Source organism: Balaenoptera musculus, chromosome 15 (genome assembly GCF_009873245.2).
Source record: "Balaenoptera musculus isolate JJ_BM4_2016_0621 chromosome 15, mBalMus1.pri.v3, whole genome shotgun sequence".
NCBI classification, from domain to species: Eukaryota; Metazoa; Chordata; class Mammalia; order Artiodactyla; family Balaenopteridae; genus Balaenoptera; species Balaenoptera musculus.
In genome coordinates, this window is record NC_045799.1 from 50,526,301 (window position 1) to 50,545,584 (window position 19,284).

A 19,284-nucleotide genomic window follows, 5' to 3' on the forward strand; every position below is an offset into this window, starting at 1 on the left:
AGAAAGCACTGTGGTTCTTCACACTCATGCCGACTTATTTCTGAGCTGTTTCATCGTCCTGGAGCCCAGGAGGGCTGCTGGCCCCAGATCTGGCTGCACTTAACTACCTCAACTGGCTTCTATAGGGAGGCCGGGGAGGCCCTGGCCGCACAGGGCTAGAGTGGCAGCACTGGCTCTGGAAACGCAGGCCCAGGCACGAGAACTGACATGAGGGTCTCCCCATGGCCCTGGGCCTGCCCTTTGCCCACCCCACAGGCACCAGCACCCACCCCCATTAGATGTGAGTCCCCTTCGTGGGGCTGAAAAGACTCCTACCTGCACTTCGTAATGTGGCTCCAGAAGGCTCAAAGATCACCACCTGTTTTCCATTCCAGACGGCAACAGCATCCTACAAAGAACCACGGAAATTAAAAAGCAACCGGCCGTCTGGGCCTCGTTGTCCTGAATGACCCTAACAACTGACCAGGTCTTCTGTCTACATCGATGATCCCGCCCAAGCCCATGGTCACCCTGGCAGTGACCTTGGTGGCGAACACTCCGCTGATGTACATGTCTGTACGCAGGCTGTGCATCACCCCCGTGGACAGGAAGGACACGCTGAGTAGGCTCGGGGAGACCTGCACTGCGGCCACCTGCTGGTGGAAGTGGGACGACATGGCCTGCTCGCGGAGGATGAGCACGGAGCTGATGCTGTTCACTGCCAGGAGGCTCTTCCTGGAGCCCCACTTCATTCCCACGTTGAGAGACAGAACCCAAGGTGCGAACAGAAAGGAGAGGTGCAGTCAGGGCAACGTTATAAGTATGAGGATTCATAAACAATTTCCAAGCACTATTTCTTCTTCTTGTTTAAAAACATGATTTTAAAAATTTATAAGTATAAAACGTGTAATTTGTAGAAAAACTTTAAAATAACAACACTCAGAGTTTAGATCCAGCGGGTAAACTTGTGTGGTTGTTCTCGCTCATGTCTATCCTGACTGGTTGAGCATTTTCTAGAGTTTACTTTACTGACATGAACTTAGGGGCATCTATGTTTTATAAATGGAAAGCAAATTTACACACTGTAGTGAACTATCCAGACTTCCTCTAGTGATGTCAAGTACCACTTTCATAATTTCATATTAAACTTCCAAATCCATACAAATCCGTTTCTGGATTTCCAACTTCACTGCACTGATATATTTATCCATTCCTGAGTAAGCATGCTGTGTTAATTGCTGTACCTTTCAGACATATTCTGGTATAGGATACAGAAATGGTCTGATTCTTTTTAAATTTTTTTCTTGGCCATTTGCTCTCCCAAATGAGTTTAGAATTATTGTGTTGAATTCCCCCGGGGGGGGGGGGAACTCCTTATTTTCACTGGATAAACATGTAATTTGTAGATTTATTTGGAAAGAAATAATTACAAGATTGAGGCTTCTCTTTGAGGAACATGGTCTATTGAGTCAATTTTTCTTTTACGTTTTTCAAGAAAGTTAGTGTGGCTCTTACTATTATTTAAAATGGGCATTGCTTTCATTATCACTGAGGTTACACGTTTTCCATGGATTCTACTAACCACCCTTAGGTAAATTATCTGCACTCTCCTTCATCACGTATCCATTTACATTCTTTTCTTTTCAGCCGCACAGTGCAGCATGCAGGCTCTTAGTTCCCCGACCAGGGATCGAACCTGGGCTCCCACAGTGAAAGCACTGACTCCTAACCACTGGACCACCAGGGAATTCCCTCCACTGGCATTCTTAATATTTTTCTTATAAATGTGAGTTTTCTTCATGTCCTTTATTCTAAGATATCACTAAAGGCCATCAGTTTAAAACAGCACCTTTCTTCTCCCACAAAAAAACAAAAATACTTTCAATGTACACATCAACTGGAATTGGTATTCAAATGAAGAAAAAAATTATGCATTGAAAATTAGGAAAATTTGGTGTTTTACAGATTAACCCTTTAAAGTGAATATTTACCCAGCTCAGTTTTCCTTTCATCCCAGCCTTCCTGTTCACATTGCCCGGTGTGACATGTTCTTATGGACTCAACCTTGTCCCTCTGCTTTTGCAACTGCTTTTATTACTTAAAATCTAAGAAAGTTACACTTTCTCTACAGATCTGATTATATTCTGTGTTTTTAGCCAGTTATTCTGACCCAACTTTTAATTTTTTAAATTTTATTTTCAGTTTTTAACAGATGGACCATTTTTAAAGTCTTTATTGAATTTGTTACAATATTGCTTCTGTTTTATGTTTTGGTTTTTTGGCTGCAAGGCATGTGGGATCTCAGCTCCCCGACCAGGGATCGAACCCACACCCCCTCCATTGGAAGGCGAAGTCTTAACCACTGGACCGCAAGGGAAGTCCCTGACCTAACTTTTAAAAATATTTAACTCTGGGGCTTCCCTGGTGGCGCAGTGGTTGAGAATCTGCCTGCCAATGCAGGGAACACGGGTTCGAGCCCTGGTCTGGGAAGATCCCACATGCCACGGAGCAACTAGGCCCGTGGGCCACAATGACTGAGCCTGCGCGTCTGGAGCCTGTGCGTCTGGAGCCTGTGCTCCACAACAACAGAGGCCGCGATAGTGAGAGGCCCGCGCACCGCGATGAAGAGTGGCCCCCACTTGCCGCAACTAGAGAAAGCCCTCGCACAGAAACGAAGACCCAACACACCCAAAAATAAATAAATAAATAAATTAAAAAAAAAAAAAATTTAACTCGTTAATTCATCCAGAAACTATGTTTATTTATGACCTGAGATGAGGATCTAAAAGTAATTCCCAAAATTGCTCTAAGGTATCCCTAAACTGTTTACCATGTAAGTTTTCATTTCCTGATTAGTATAGATTAAGTAAACTTTATCTTAAAAAATTCAGGGACTTCCCTGGCGGTCCGGTGGTTAAGATGTCGCACTTCCACTGTAAGGGGCGTGGGTTCGATTCCTGATCGGGGAACTAAGATCCTGCATGCCACTTGGTGCAGCCAAAAATTAAAACAAAAAAAAACAACAAAAAAAAATTCACACAGAGCAGATCTGAAAGGCAAGTTCCAGAAAGGCAGGTGAGGAGCCCCGAGGACATAACAGGCATAACTGGTGAAAATTATGAAAACACAACCATGTACTTCTCTGGGAATTGGGCACAGAGTAAATGAAGAAAGACTTATTGAAGAAAGTCTACTAAGTCTGGTAAGAAGAGCAGAGTCTGTGGCAGGTGAGCTCGGCAGGCAGGTTTGGCCAAGAAACCGGGGCCCCCTCTCCTCCGGCATTTTCCTGGGAGGGGCGGCTGCCAGCATCTCTCACTCCCCCAGCTCCGGCACAGAGGCCAGGTCCAGGTGGGTTGGAGGGAGGCTCTGCATCAGGAGCGGGAGCCAGACCACGTTGGGCTCCCAGGCCCTCGCTCCAGCTTGCTCCTCTCTGGGAGAGGCCATCCGGGACCAGAGGCTCCTGTGCCCAGCTCCCAGCTCCCAAAGCAGGGTGTCACCCCAGAAAGCCAGCTTCTCTCCCCACTACCAGGCTGTGGAGCAGTGACTCAGAAATCTTTTCCTGAGAGGAAAGGCAGTCCACGAGAACAGCAAGCTCCCCAACAGAATGACTTTGTTTGAAACAGAATATGGGCAAGTTCAAGCCTCAGGATGACCAGAAAACAGTGGAGGTTTGGAGCATTAAGAGGAAGCTGGGGCGGGAATTCCCTGGCGGTCCAGCGGTTAGGACTTGGCGCTTCCACTGCTGTGGTGCAGGTTCAATCCCTGGTCGGGGAACTAAGATTCCGCAAGTCGTGCGGCACAGCCAAATAAATAAATAAATAAGATAAATAGATGATAGAGATAAATGGACGGGTAGACAGATTTAAAAAGATATAGATTACTACAGATCCACAGTCCCTTATCTGTAGTTCTGAAACCCAAAAGGCCTTTAAAAATATTTTACTGTTGTTATTTTTTATCTTAATTTGAATAACTGACAAAAATAGGTTCAGAGCAATTACTGCCTCCACTTCTGCAGAAAATGAGTGCACCCAGTGCCCCGTCGAGGCGTACCTTTATCTGCATGATGTTTCCTTCGAGCTCAGTGGGGATCTGAAGGGTCCACCTGTCTTTGCCCTCCACCCCTTGGCTGCTCTGGGGGCCTGGCACTTTTCTCCACATGGCTACGCGCCCTTTATCGGTACCTGCTGCCAGAAGACCTGTAGGTAAAAAGAAAGTTCACATTGAGTTGAAAAGGAATAAAAACAGCAGCAAGCTCCCTTCTCTGACCACCCTCTCTAAAATACCAGCCCGTCGGCCCTCCGTCCAGGAACTGCCCAGCCTCTTACCTGGCCGTGTCTTCCTTAGCAGGAGTTCACTACTCGCAGTGACACAGTGTGTACATGTGTGGACGGGGGATTGGGGGGGTGATGCTGCTTGCTCTCTGGTTTCTCCCATGAGAGGGGAGCCTGCCTGCCTGTGTTCAGGGCTGCTTTCCCAATGCCAGACAGCACTTAGCACTCAGCGGGCACGAAAGTGCTGCTCTGGTGCATCTCCTATTCTTTCTGTCATATTTGTGTGTGCGTGTGTGTACACATACGCACATCCATGTACACATATATATTTAATATTTCGCACACTGACTTTTTCTTGAGGTTTCAGGAGGAACAGATACCAATTCACGCAGCCAGGCTGGTCACATTCCTGACCAAACTCCTTGACCGCTACGTGGGACAACACAGCTTTCCTGCCTCTTATTTGCTCTTGGCTGACTGTACTCGAGTGACTGACATAGTTGTAACTGAGGTATGGTTCTTAGAACAGCCCTGAGTTCCACGTCATCACTGCGCAGCCCAGAGCAAAGCCTGAGGTGGGCTCTCCCTCTGACGCTGGGAAGTCTCACCTTTGACTTTACAGTAAGAAACACAGTTTATATTCTCTCCTTTTTCAAAACCAAACTTCTCCTCTGGACTCAGTACGTAATTCTCTCCTCGTTCTAAGTCCCAGAATCTACAAGGCAAGGAGGAAAGTCCCACGGGGGGACTGTGTTAGTGGGCTTCCCTCAGCTGTGAGGGTCTTGTTCAACTCGCAGAGCAAACTTTAAAAATCAGGAAAGAGACACGGCCCTTTGGACTCTGAGAAGAAAAGCATGTCGTTGTTACGTTGTCTATGTTACGTCTTGTTCATAACAAAGGGAGCAGTTGTTAATAAAAGAGGGTTCCTGTGTGACACCAGGTCACGATGAGAACAAAGGAATTCCAAGCACCCAACCAGGGAGAACCCCTGAATGTCACATGAGCTAAAGCAGCCAGACCCAAGAGAACACGACACGGGATTCCATCTACATGGGGATCAAAAAGGCAGGCAGACGTCAGGACAGCGTGACCCCTGCGGGGGCGGGCGAAACGCCTGGGGTCTCTGATATGTTCTGTTCTTCCATCTCAGGGCTGGTTACATGGATGTGCCCAATTAGTAACACTTCATCATAATTTGTGCATTTTTCTATATGCATGTTACACTCCAATACAAAGTGTACTCAAGAGACTGTGTGGGACAGAATTTTCAACCCCAGTGCTCTCTGCAGAGTCGGGATCTCACCTGAGGACCGCCTCCCCAGTGGCGGTCACAAGAAGGCTGCCGTTGATCAGGGCGACGTTTGCCCGGCGACCCGTATTTCCACTCAGCTTTACCTGCACAACAACAACCCGAAAGGAGCACGTCGCCCTCGTCGAGACCAGGTCCCTGTTCAGCGGCTGGACTCTCTGTTTGGCAGTGACTCCCCGCAGACTCACCAAGCGGAGGAAGTGAGGGTGGCTGTGGACACTTGGAAGGGCAGCCCCAGCCTTTCAGGCCAAAGCAGCGACCACTGCACATTACGTAGTTAATGACAGGGGTGCCCCGCGTAGGGTGAGGCAGCTTGCCACAGCCTGTGTGCAGAGAAAACCTGCCAGCAAGGGGCTGAGGGGGGATTTGAACCCAGGTTCACAGGACTCAGTGACCACATTTCAACTGCTGTGTAGACAGAGGTGCACAAAGGACCCCTGAACACCGACTTTTCTGCATCGACCAGAGCATCTTAGGGAAGGTTCGGAGTCCTCTGAGAACCACAGAATCCTTGGGTGTAAACCAAGAAAGTGGCAGGAGAGCGGCATGCAGTCCTCAGGGAGCTGCACGCGCTGCCTGACCAACACCCAACGCTCCAGGCCTCCTGGCGTCCTCCCACGAGTGAGTGCCCCGGCCCGGGGCGAGGCACCCATGCGGATGGCAGGGCGTCCAGAGTTGTGATTGTCACACACCCCTCGGATAAAGCAATGCATATGTGTGGGCCAGCGGTAGTGTCACAGAGGGAACACTGGTGACAACCCTCAAGGTCTGCACATAGCCAGGCGTCCCCGCCACAGCCCCCTACCTCCTGTGGCTCTGGGAGGCCCCGTCGCCTGGTGTCTCCCCCACCTGTGACCGCAATGGTGCACAATAAATAAGGTGCTAAAGCTCTGGTGGTGGCCCTGAAACACAGACTCCTCAACCAAAACGAAGGGGTGCGTGAGGTGGGCAAGAGAGGCTGGAGACCCCCTGGGGCACCCCCCCATCACCTCCTCACCTTCATCACCTCCTCGGCCGCGCCCTCGGGCATCACCGTGAACAGACACAGCAGCAGGCTCTCGGTGACTGCCACCAGCACCTCCCTCTTCTCCAGGTAGAACAGCGTCTGAATGGAGCTGTCCGTGGACGCCACCCGGGCCGTCCTGCCCTTCTCGTCCACGTAGTGCACGGTCCCTGTGGGAAAGCGATGTGTCCATGGAGGCTGGACACTCCCTGGAAGCCATTCTACCTACTTAGGGACACTTTCAACATAAACATCTTCATCATAACCATTTACAAATAAGCCATTTTAAAAACACTGGCACATGATCCCTGCGTCTGCCATCTCTGGGTCAGTCCAGCCTGGACCTCTGTGTCTGCCATCCTCCCTCCACCACTGTCCAGCGCTCACACTGACCACCCTCCTGATGCACAGCCTCCATGCTCTGGTCATCTCAGTCCCCTAGGTACACGTCCGTCACCCGTCTGCCAGGGCCTTAACTATGACCCTCCCCGGAGCCTCGGCCTGCACCCTCCATCCCAGGTACCGGGTATCACTGGCCGGCGTCTGGCTTGTACCCTCTTGCCTTCCCCAGGCCCTCGCCTCGGCCCCAGGGCCCCTCCCAGCCTGGATACCCTCCTCTTGCCCCCGAGCTGTCTCTTGGTTCTGCTTTCAGGCTTCTGAGCACGGTGGCAGCACCTCCTGTGAGTTCTCGGGATTGGGTTCATTCTGCTGCTCTCGGGAGCCTCCTCACCCTCCACGCCGCCTACCATCTCACTCCCAGTGGACAACTTGAGTTCTTATTAAGCTTAAAGGTTCAAGGTTGTCTGGAGGCTAATCATAACAGTAACTAGCATTTACTGAGCACAGATGTGTGCGGGCTCCGTGTGCAGAGGCTCTGGAGGCAGGTACTATCCCGATCCCCACTGTACGTGTTCGGAAGCTAAGGCGCAAAGACACGGGATCATCTGCCCCAGTTGCACGGCTGCTGAGCAGGGGCAGTGCTGACACCCCCTGCAGAGCCAGGCCTCCAGTTGCCACCGTCTCCTTCCTCCCTCAGGGCCCCCGCCACCCCCACAGTGCCCACGTTGGGTCCCTCCAACTCCCCTCCTGAAATGCCAAGTCTCTCTACTTTTAAACTGACAAATGCCCCAGCCCCTCCCAGCTGTCACCTGTCACGGTTAAGCTGCCTGGCCTCACAGTCCTCAAACCCCATCACCCCAGGAAGGGCCCCTTTCCCATGGGGGAAGGCACTCACGAACGTCTTGTGAGTGTACGAGACCCTCTATCTCTCTGAACCTCACACTGCATCTACTGGCCGCCGCCTGCCTCCTAGCACACGGTGGGGAAGCCGTGTTAAATCAGCACGGACGGCCCGGCCCTGCCAGGGCTGCTGGTCCAGCGTGCCCCGGTCACACCCACCCCAGAGCTGAGCCCGGCTGCTGGCTTGGAGACCACGCCGGGTGCCCCTGGCATCGATTCATCTGGGGCTGCACATCCTGGACAGCTTCCTCCTGAAAAACCTTCAAACGCAAATAAAGCTCAATTTGTCTCTATCAGGTCAAGGTGAAGCCACCCTTTGGATCCTGGATAAACACTTGCACAAGCCAGCTAAGGCATCCATCTGGGAGTGGCGCACAGCCTGCAATTTTATGCAGAAACGCCATCCATTCGCTTATAATCTCCCAGACACTCCGAAACACTGCAGTGTCCCCAGACCCCAACCTGAGCGTCTTACCATCGGTCAAGGTGACAAAGAATGAGAGTCCCTCTTGAGGTCCCATTTTCAGGAAACTTCCAAAGCCACTCTTCCTCCAGTTAAACTTGTCCAGGGCTTTCTCATCACCACTCACAGCTGCCTTCGCCAACTGAACGAGGTCCCTAAGAGCAAATGTGACAGAGATTCCTCGTTGCTCCCTGGACGAAGGTGGTATAACCACAGAGGAGACCCCTCCAGTGTCAGGAGGAGCCAAATCCCCGGCCCCGCCAGCCACCACCCGAGCTCTACTTACTCGCCGGGAGAGGGGAGCCGGAAGATGCAGTGAGTGAGGTGTTTTCCATACTCGTGTTTCAGCAGCGGTGCCCCTTGTACTCGACCCCTTTGGTCCAACTTCCATAAGAGCAGGACACCAAGCTGGAAAACCCAAGGTCACATTCTTAGCAAGTGACTGGTGGAGGGTGAGGGTAACACTGTGCAACAGAGCATAGGCTTACTCCTTTTTTTCTTTTAAAATTATACTACTACTATATGTGCACCATGAAAAACTCAAAACGATTCTAGTGTTCAATGAAGGAACCAGAAACTCCTCTCTGTGCCCCTTCCCATCTACACTCCCTGGAAATAACAAGTGTCACGTGTTCAGTTTTTAAAACAAATCTTTAATTTTGGAATAGATTCAGATTTAAGGAAAAGTGGCAAAGAGTTCAGAGAAGTCCCATACCTCACACCTAGCTTCTCCTATTACTGACCCTACATTACTGTGGCGCATGATACTAATTAAAGTTGGTACTTCATTCACCTCTCCTCAGTTCTTCCTGCCCTGGGACCCTGTCCAGGCCCCACAGACATCTGGTCGCCATGTCTCCTTGGGCCCCCCTGGGCTGGGACGGTGGCTCAGATGCCCCTGTTCTGGACGCCTGGACGCTGTTGAGGAGGACCGATCAGGGGTTTTGTAGAATGTCCCTCCGGCAGGATTTGTCTGTTTTGCTCATTGTTGTCGGGGTGGTGGGTTTGAGAGGAAGACCAGAGGTCAAGTGCTGCTGTCTACACGTCGGATCAGGGTTCCCTGCCCTCGGCGTGACCTGTCTGCTGAGGTCATGTCTGTGACCTCCCTCACTGGGGAGTTCCTCCTTCCTTCCATCCTGTCCTGCCTGGAAGGAAGTCGCTGTGTGCAGCCCACACAGAGGAAGGGGAGTTATGTCTCACCTCCTAGATCATCTGGAGAGATATGCCTCTTGTCCACCATTTACTGATTTATTAAATCATAGATTTACATCAATATGGACGCATGGATGGACACATGGATATTTATTTTCTACTCTGGGTTATGACCCAATATTCCCTTGTTTGTTTAGATACTCAAATTGTTCCAGCTCCGCCATCAGAAGCTCTTTCCTCCGGCTCTGTTGTCCCTTCGATGCACCTGTCACTGTGGGTTTGTGAGCACCTCCTCACGTCCTGGCCTACAGATCCTCCGGGCTTGCCGTCCTGCCCCAGCCCGAGGATCAGCCATTTCTCCAAGGAGCCCTGGTTCCTTTTATTGGAAGAAACCAACAGAAACCAAGATCTGGGTGCCAGGTGTACGATATGTTCAACATCAAAGTCATCAAAATCTCAAATTAATGGCTCAGACAACTGCTAGAAAAGTTCAAGTTGCCGGGGAGACGACTTGGTCCAGGAGCAATTTTCCAGGAGGGCTTCTGGCTGTGACAAGCTAAGCTTTGCCAAATGGCAGTGTTTCCCTCGAACCCTGAGGCCGCTTTGCTGCATTGCCCGAGCAGTCCTCAAGGCCTGTTTCCTGCTCACGGTCAGTGGGTGTTTTAGCAGACAGTGAGGTCATCTTCCCACACTTCTTTCAAGCCGCTTTCATTACCCCAATGCTGGGTAACATTGCTTTACTGTATATAAGAATATGATTTTCAAATAATGTGGGCCTTGGGACGTCCCTGGAAGCCCAGTGGTTAAGACTCCACGCTTCCACTGCAGGGGACACGGGTTCGATCCCTAGTCAGGGAACTAAGATCCTGCATGCTGTGTGGCACGGCCAAAAAAAAAAAAAAATGTGGGCCTTAAAAAGCAACTTGTACAGTGGACCTCTAAGAAAAGTATATAAGATCAGAAATAGTATGTAACATGAGTATATATAGAATTTGAATCATATATTATTATACACATTTTTCTTGACTTTGCCAGCTTTATAAAGATAAGAATAAAAACACTGGGGCTTCCCTGGTGGCGCAGTGGTTGAGAATCCGCCTGCCAATGCAGGGGACACGGGTTCAATCCCTGGTCTAGGAAGATCCCACATGCCGCAGAGCAACTAAGCGCGTGCGCCACAACTACTGAGCCTGTGTGCCACAACTACTGAGCCCGCGCACCTAGAGCCCGTGCTCCACAACGAGAGAAGCCACCGCAGTGAGAAGCCCACGCACTGCAACGAAGAGTAGCCCCCGCTCGCCGCAACTAGAGAAAGCCCGTGTGCAGCAACAAAGACCCAACACAGACAAAAATAAATACATAAAATAAATAAATTTATAAAAAAAAAGAATAAAAACATTATTGGTTTTTTTGTGTTTACAAATTACTCTTAAAATAACATTAAAAAAAATAATGCTTGCACAGTGAAACACACACATAAGGGCAGAAATGGGAAGGCTTCCTTCCCCGTCACCTAGCCTCCTCCCTAGAGGAGCCAGCAGTTGGGCCCTGCTGTGTGTTCTAGGCACACACGGCCTCTGTGGAAATGGCCTTCTGCTCTGCCCTGCAAGTGCAATCGTCCAGCACTTAATTTTTCTTTTTTTTTCTTTTTGGCCCGGCTGCGCAGCTTGCGGGACCTTAGCTCTCCAAACAGGGATTGAACACAGGACCCTGCAGTGAAAATGCTGAGTCCTAACCACCGGACTGCCAGGGAACTCCCGTCCAGCACTTAATTTTTAACACAGTAAATGACTCTCTGTTTTATTAGTATACACGAGCTTCCAGCTGACAGCTCATTGGGCTCCTGAACACAAACTCAAGCACTCGGCCCGTCCAGATCCCCCGACTGTTGTGCTGGGGAAGAAGTTGAAGGATGGAAACGTTTGGAGCTCCTGGAGCAGTGGTTTCTGCTCAGTCAGACGACTGCAGACCCCTGTTCTGACACAAGGACACACACACACAAACACACACACACACACGAGGAGGGGAAGCCACAGGAGGTCACCTCAGGTCTCCTGTAACCAGGTAGACACGCAGACGCCAAGTAGAAGATGGCAAAGCAGATGCCTCTTCGGGGCCTCCTGCTCATTGCCCCTAAATTCTAAATGGTTTTTGCACCTCTTACTACTCCTGACGGGGGGGATCCTTTGTGTTCAGAGTGGTCTCTTTACTCGCTGCCATTCCTTCCAGGTCACTTCATTCAAATAACTTTATCCAGTAAGACTTGAAGGAAAAGTGAGAGCGTCTCACCCTCAGGTGGGAAACCAGTCCCGTGCAGAGCAGGAGGTGAACGTACTAAGGGACTAGTGTGAAGTTAGGGCTCCAGATACGACTGTTGGGACACATTGTCACTTCACACAGCTGGCTCACTAATGGTTTATCTCAGAGATCAGGAAGTGACTTGCCCTTTCCCATGTGTAGGTGCACTTGCTCCTCGCCCTCAGCTCTTGTCCAGCAGGAGAGTGCGAGGGAGATGAGCCCTGGACATGCATTGTCCTCCCCGCTTCTTCACCGACCAAGTGTCCGCCTGGTGTCCTCTTCCAGAGATCTCCCCACTGCCCCAGGCCCAAGGGTGGCTGCAGAGGCGGCACCTGGCCCGAGCTGGACTTGCGACAGAGGAGGAAGGGTAGGTCATCTCTGGGGTGAAACTGGAGCGGGTGGATTCCTTTGTTTCCAGCAGCCTCCTGGACGGATGGCACAGGAGAGAGACGGCTGTGCAGGAAGGGGCCCTGAGAGGTGGACGCTGGCAGCAGACACCTCACTTGTGGTTCCGGATGTCGGAAGCCAGCTCTGCTCCTGTCCCTGGAGACCGCGGGACACTCTGAGGGCTGCAGATTACATGTGTCTTCCTGCTTCAGCAGGTTTGGTCGGTCTCACGGTAATCAAACCGGGTCTCTGGTGGGAGAGTGGAAAAGACCCTGGGCCAAGCCTGCGAGCAGGTGTCTCAGAGGTCAGTGCTCTGAGCGTGTCTGTTCATTTGTTATTACTTTTCTGCCTGCCTGAGTCCAGTATGAAATTAGGACCAGCACAGTTGTAGATTTTCTTAGAGAAGTGCTAGGTATTTTTGTTCTTAAATCCTGACTCCAAGAATTGGTCAGTGCCAACCTGGGCTTTGTTTCATGCCTGAGTCATCTACTCTGTTAGTTGCTTCTTAATAAAGGCAAGATGAGAATGATGGCATTCAATGACCCTGAATTCTTTTATTCCTCTAGGGGATTTTCTGAGCAAGGAGGTGGGAAAGATCACCAAAGAAGTAGGAATCTGGGGGCAGAGCAATGCCATTAGGTGGGAATAGACTAGAAAAATCCAGACAAAAGGATAAACAGAACAGTGGATGAGCGATATGAACAGAAAGGAAGTATAAATGGCTCTTCTAAGTAATATTCACTCTCAAGAAGAAGAGAAACACAAACTAGAACACGACCAAGATAGCACTTTTCCAGGCAAAATTCTGAGCTTGGATACGATACGCTTGTGGGTTGGTGGGAGCTGGTCAAGCCCCATGGAGGGAGGTGTAGGGACACTCACCAAACCACAAGCGCATGCCCTGGATCCCACCTCCAGGAATTTCTCTAAACTTTCACACGTGCAAAAGGACAAAAGCATGAGGCCAGCCACTGTGTCACTGTCTAGCAAAGGACTGGAGACCATTTATCCACAGAGGCTGGGGAAGTAAATGATAACACGTTGGTGTAATGAAGGGCAGGTTAAAAGAGAGCAAGGAGGTTCGCCGTGCACCACCATGAAAAGACCTGGAAGACGCGGCGTCAGGTGAAAAGCCAGAAACAGAACAGGGTGCACTGGGCACTGCCCTCATGTGAAAAGGACCGAGGAAGATAGGAAAGAGACGACGCCCTCTGTGTGAAGCTCCCAGCCAAGACGTTTAACCTAAAGGCAGTCATGAGGAGACAACCACACAGATCTAAACCGAGGGACATTCTACAAGGGAACTAGCCTGGACCCCTCAAAATGTTGATGTCATGAAAGACCAAAAAAAAAAAAAAAAAAAAAAAGAGAGAGAAGAAAGAAAAGACAAGACCAGGGACCAGTTCTGATGAAAGGAGACCAAAGAGAAATGACGGCCAAACGCAAAGCGTGGTGCTTGGCTGGCTTCTGGGTACGGACAAAATCAGCACAGACGTTACTGGGACAGCAGGAGAAGCTGTCACACCGATGGCACAGCAGTGGAAACCAGTTCATGGGCTTCACCCTCCTGAGTGTGACAGCACACGTGGTTACGCTCCTAGGAGATCGATGCCAAAGCATTTACGGATGAAGTATGATGTCTGTGACAAACTCTCAAATACGTGGGGAAAAAATACAGATATACAGAGAGAGCAGATGTGTCAAAACATTAACAGCTACTGAATTCACAGGAAGGGTACAAGGGTGTTGTTCGTACTGTTCTTTCAACTCCCCTAAAGGTTTGAAATTTTTCAAAATTGGAAGTTGGGGAGAGAATGCATTGTGTGTTCCTGTGTGTACTGAAGGAGCGCTGGAGAGACTTGAAGAAGCTATAGGTGCTGGAGGGTAGGGAAGGGGAGGGAGTGGATGGGGTGGGGCTGGAGAGTCTTTACAGTATATACCTTTTCGTATTTTTTGAACTTTGAAACATGTAAATGTATTACCTTAAACATGTAAAATAAATAAACACATGGTACAATTTCTGCTGTCATTTTTGAATCAAACAGGTCTAGACCAGGTTTCTCAGCCTGTGTACTGTTGACTTCTTGAGCTGGTAATTCTCTGCTGTGGGTCTGCCCTGAGCATCGGAGGATGTTGAGCAGTATCTCTGGCCTCCACCCACCAGATGCCAGTAGAAAGCAACCCCACCACCACCACTGTGACAACAAAAAGTCTCCCCACACACAGCAAAGTGTCCCCTGGGGGCAAACTGACCTGCTTAGGAAGCCCTGGGCCAGATGATCAGCACCAGGGACTCCTAGGCAACGAAGCGGTGTGCTCAGGGAAGGTGGGGTTTGGGGGTACATGAAGCACCACCCCATCTTTGTGAATGTACGTACCTAGAAACGTTCATTTAAAAAATTACAAACTTTTGCCACAGAGTGAGATGGTAGAATAAAACATTCAAACCTTCCTCCCAATATAAAACAAAAGCTGCCATGACAGCCGACAAAATCAGTTGAACTCGGCAACCGCCAAGTTTCTAATAATTTGGTCCCTAAGAGCATGGACAGGGCAATGCAGAAATCTGAAGTCAGTGTCTCAGCATGTCTGCTCACCCTATCCCCCGACACCAGGCAGTTCCCGTTGGGGCTCCAGTTGAGGACGGTGATGTCGGCGATTTGCGTCAGGGGGACCGCATGCTGCTCCTTGTCTTGCTTATTAAACACGACCACTTCTCCGGTCTCCCAGCCAATAGCCAGGATCAGCCGCGTCGGGTGCCAGCAGAGGGAGGTGACCCGGAACGACCTCTCGATATGCGTGTCTGGCACGCACTCACCCTGTGACACACGAGGTAAATTCTTTATTTTACGGGGAGTGGCCGCTACTCTAAGAATTTCTGCCTCATCAGTGGAATGACATCAGCTAGAGGACATAATGAGCAGTTTGTTAAGGAAATATTCTATTTAATTTTCATAGAAACACCCATCTTGCCTCGGCTGAACTATGAAAGCGTAAACATTCAACTGACCCCATGGACCAGTTTATCAATAAAACTTTATTTACTTAAAAATTTTTTCCGTCTATTTTTATTTATTTATTTTTTTGGCCAAGCCGTGTGGCTTGCGGGATCTTAGTTCCCTGACCAGGGATCAAACCTGGGCCCCCTGCAGTGGAAGCTCTGAGTCCTAACCACTGGACCGCCAGGGAGTTCAATAAAACTTTATTTACAAAAAGAAGCTGTGGGCCAGCGGGTGAAGTGTGTTGACCCAAGGTTCTCAAAGTGTAGTGAGGTGACCCGAGAACGTTTTTGGGGTCTGCGACGCCAAAGTCATGTTCAGGATGATATGAAGACATGATCTGCCCTGTTAACTCTCGTTCTCTCATGAGTGTACAGTGCAGTTTTCCGGAGCTCTGTGATGTGTGATGATGTCATTGCTGTGACAGCTAATTGAATACGTGCTGGTATATTCTTGTGTTTTCTAGAATTTTCTAAGGCAGTAGGTTTAAGGTATAAATGTGTTTTCAGAGATTAATTCAGTTTGTTCTCAGTACTTCTACTGGGCTCTTCCTAGCAAACTCAGTTACACCTGCTACGTCTGTGACCTCATTATCATCCAATAAATCATTATTTTGAAATCCTAATGGTCTCCTTGTGCCAATTAGAAACACAGGAAGTACACTTTGTTTTGTAATAGTATATTTTAAATTTTCTAAAATTTAAAATTTTATCTAGGGAATTCCCTGGTGGTCCAGTGGTTAGGACTTGGCACTTTCACTGCCGTGGCCCGGGTTCAATCCCTGGTTGGGGAACTAAGATCCCACAAGTTGCACGGTGCAGAAAAAAAAATCTAAAATTGCTATTATTTTGGATTTAATAATATTTACTCTAAAGAAAATTTTATGATACATATTGGAGAGCTGTCTGACTCCCAGAAGGGAGGCATCTACTCTGAAATAGTTGGCGACACTGTGCTTGGCACTGGGGCCAAATACTGACCCACACCTGGGATGAGACCAAGATGAGCATACCAGGAGGGTTTGCCCTTTGTGCGTGAGGGGAGGGCTTGCTAAGGGGTTGGGGGGGACTGGTGGGCTGGAGCCGCAGGCTTGTAAGTCATCCACTGATAGATGGTAATGCAACCCCAGGAGGAGGAAATAAGAGGGAGAAGAGGCCTGGATGTGCTCTGAGGGGGGCCAACGGCAGGCTTGTCTGGGACGGGGGGAAGGCTGGAGGGCCCGGCGGGGAAGGGGGTGGCCTGGATGAAGGGGGCCGGGTGAGGAAGACCCTCGGGGGTGCTCTCTGGAGGACCTACAGGAGGGTGGAATGTGTGGGGGGCAGGGACAGCAGGACACGTTATGTAGCCATCGCTGATGAGTGTGGCTGCTTGGGTGAAATTTCAGGGGTGACATCGAGACTGCAGAGGGCAGAGGAGGGAGTGGGAAAGGAAATCCATCTTTCTTGGTGAAGTAGGAGGAGCGTCTAGAAAGTTTGTTATGAATTGAATTGTGCACCCCAAAAAGATGTGTTGAAGTCCTAACCCCTGGTACTTGTGATGTGACCTTATCTGAAAATAGGGTCTTTGCAGATGATCAAGTGAAGACAAGGTCATTAGAGTGGGCCCTAGTCCAGTATGACTGGTGCCCTTATGTGAGGAGGAAAGAGACATGGCCACACAGAGCAGGTGGCTGTGTGAGGATGGAGGGAGAGGCTGGAGTGATACAGGTCCCAGCCGAGGAGCACCAAGGACTGCTGGCTACACTGGAAGCTAATATGAAGCACGGAACAAATCCTCCACTAGAGTCTTCGGAGAGGGCAGGGCCCTGCTAACCTGTTGTTGGAGACTTCTGGCCTCCAGAACTATGAGAGAATAAATTTCTGTTGTTTTAAGTCACCCAATTTGTGGTAATTTGTTATGGCAGCTCCAGGAAACAAATAGTTTCGAATGGCCAACGGGAGGCTGGAGAAGAATGGACAGACAACCCTGCTGGTGACCGTGAATTGACTGTGGATTCTGCCTTGAGCATTCCTAAATATGTCCCCAAAACTAAATAGCAGGGGTAAAAGAGTTATTCACATAATAGGGCTTTTATAATATTGGGAGTTTGGACCTCAGTGAGAAACACACACACACACACACACAAACACAAACAAAAGAGAGACAAAAGCCAGAAGCTACTGCAGTCAGAATTGCTGCTTTCCGCACTCACTTGCTCCTGATATATATCCACACTGCCTCCTGAGGCTGTGCTAATGGAAGCGACTGCCAGGAATGGGTGAACGGGGTGCCAACTGATGTGGGAGGGAGACCCAACTGCATCTGGGGCTTCTATGCGGTGGTCAAAGTAGAGGGCCATGACGAAACGCAGGCCTGGTCAGGGCTGAAACCTGGAGGGAAAAGACAACCAAGTCCTGTTGGTCTTGAACAAAACAAAACTACTATATATAGAATTAGGAAAAAGAAGCATCACAAACCTACAAGACATTCGGCAACTTATCAGCACCCCTTCAGACCAATACAGGCAATTTTATGTGGAAGAGGTCTCTAACAGGAAAAATATACAATTAGAGGCAAGGGATTAGACCTGGAACGATGGAAAAGAATAACACATACTGCCATCAAAACAATAAAGAAAAGCCCCGTGGACTAGACTACATGTGTAAACCTTGATCATTTTTATCCCAATCATAATAAGGACAATTTATATTTCTATAGCTCCCCGTTAAGCAACATTTCCAAACAAACAAACAAACAAACAAAAACAGCAAACTGCTTCACAGAAGAGAAATGTACAGAAAAACCTAGCACCCAATTTCTGGTAGAAAACCAAGGCTGTCCCTGCCTTCCTCTGAGGTGTCAGGAGCAAAAGGATTCATTTGCTAGGGAGTCAAAGAAGCAAAGCCAGAGCAACTGGGGAGAAGATGAACTTCATCAGTTACATGAACTTAACATCTTTCTTTCTTTCCTGGAAAAGATGTGCATATTGTCCCTTTGTGGGAAGGGTAGGAAGGTGAATGGAATGACAGTCTGACTACTGCCCACTTTTTCACATCCTACAGTCAGTTTGGGGAAGCTAACTAGCAGAGAAAAGCCTATTTGTGAGTTGGTTTGCTATCATTTAAAATTATTCAACTTCATCCCCATTAGGATGGCTATTATCAGAAAAACAGAAAGTAAAAAGTTTTGGTGAGGATGTGGAGCAATTGGAACCTTTGTGCACTTTTGGTAGGAGTGTAAAATGGTACAGATGCTGTAGAAAACAGTATGGTGGGTCTCTAAATATCAAACATAGAATTACCATATAATTCAGCAATTCCAGTTCTGGATATATACCTAAAAGAATTGAAAGCAGGGATCTGAACAGATATTTGAACACAATATTCATAGCAGTGTTATTCATAGTGAAAAGGTGGACACAACCCAAATGTCTATCGACAAATGAATGAATAAACAAAATGTGGTATATTCATACAATGGAGTATTATTCAGCCTTAAAATGGAATGAAATTCTGACACGTTACAACATAGATGAACCTAGAAGAAGTGAAATAAGCCAGACACAAAAGAACAAATACTGTATGATTCACTTATATAATGTACTTAGAGTCATCAAATTCATAGAGACAGAAAGTAGATTGGTAGTTGACAGGGCCTGCTGCAGGCAGGGATGGGGTATTAGAGTTTATTGTATACAAGGTTTCAGTTTGGGAAGATGAAAAAAATTCTGGAGATGGATGGTGGTGATGACTGCACAACAATGTGAATGTACTTAATGCCGCTGCTGAACTGTACACTTACAAACGGTTAAAATAGTTAAATCTTATATTATGTATATTTAACCACAACAAAAAAATTGTGCAAAAAAGTTATCCAGCACCTGCAAAATTCTATCATTAGAGTAGGGAATGGACTATGCCATTTGCTTTTAGCAATACAATAGTTGTATCAGAGGAAGCCATGAAGGCTCAGATTGGGTCTAAAGAGGGAAACCCTGTTCTTCCAGAAGCTAGAAGGCAGGTGGGTAGAAATGAACAGTCACATTTCAAATGTTTGTCTTTCTCTTACGAATATATACCCTGATATATACCCACCACAAGCTGAAGAGCAACCCATTCAGCACTCCTAGCGGAGCAGCTGGACACTGGCCAGAGGAGCAGGGGGATGTGGGGCTGGAGTCAGGGGAGAGGGCAGGATCTGGG

General features: G+C 48.7%; 1 protein-coding gene across 9 annotated transcripts in view; it reads right to left on the reverse strand.

Moving 5' to 3' along the window:
- The window catches only part of IFT140 (intraflagellar transport 140), a 70,416-nt gene that overhangs the window by 48,925 nt on the left and 2,207 nt on the right, over positions 1-19,284 (reverse strand). For 6 of the 9 annotated variants that reach the window (XM_036824419.1, XM_036824412.1, XM_036824416.1 and 3 more), the window contains 10 exons: positions 17,295-17,472; positions 14,702-14,923; positions 8,554-8,675; positions 8,280-8,422; positions 6,560-6,735; positions 5,557-5,648; positions 4,862-4,968; positions 4,033-4,178; positions 522-725; positions 316-388 (listed from right to left, as the gene is read on the reverse strand). In XM_036824419.1, coding sequence (XP_036680314.1) covers positions 316-388; positions 522-725; positions 4,033-4,178; positions 4,862-4,968; positions 5,557-5,648; positions 6,560-6,735; positions 8,280-8,422; positions 8,554-8,675; positions 14,702-14,923; positions 17,295-17,441 — 1,432 coding nt within the window. In that variant the 5' untranslated portion in view covers positions 17,442-17,472. Of the gene's footprint in view, positions 1-315; positions 389-521; positions 726-4,032; positions 4,179-4,861; positions 4,969-5,556; positions 5,649-6,559; positions 6,736-8,279; positions 8,423-8,553; positions 8,676-11,463; positions 11,594-14,701; positions 14,924-17,294; positions 17,473-17,559; positions 17,630-19,284 lie in introns of those variants that run through there. The other 3 variants (XM_036824417.1, XM_036824418.1, XM_036824420.1) reach the window with 2 other exon arrangements.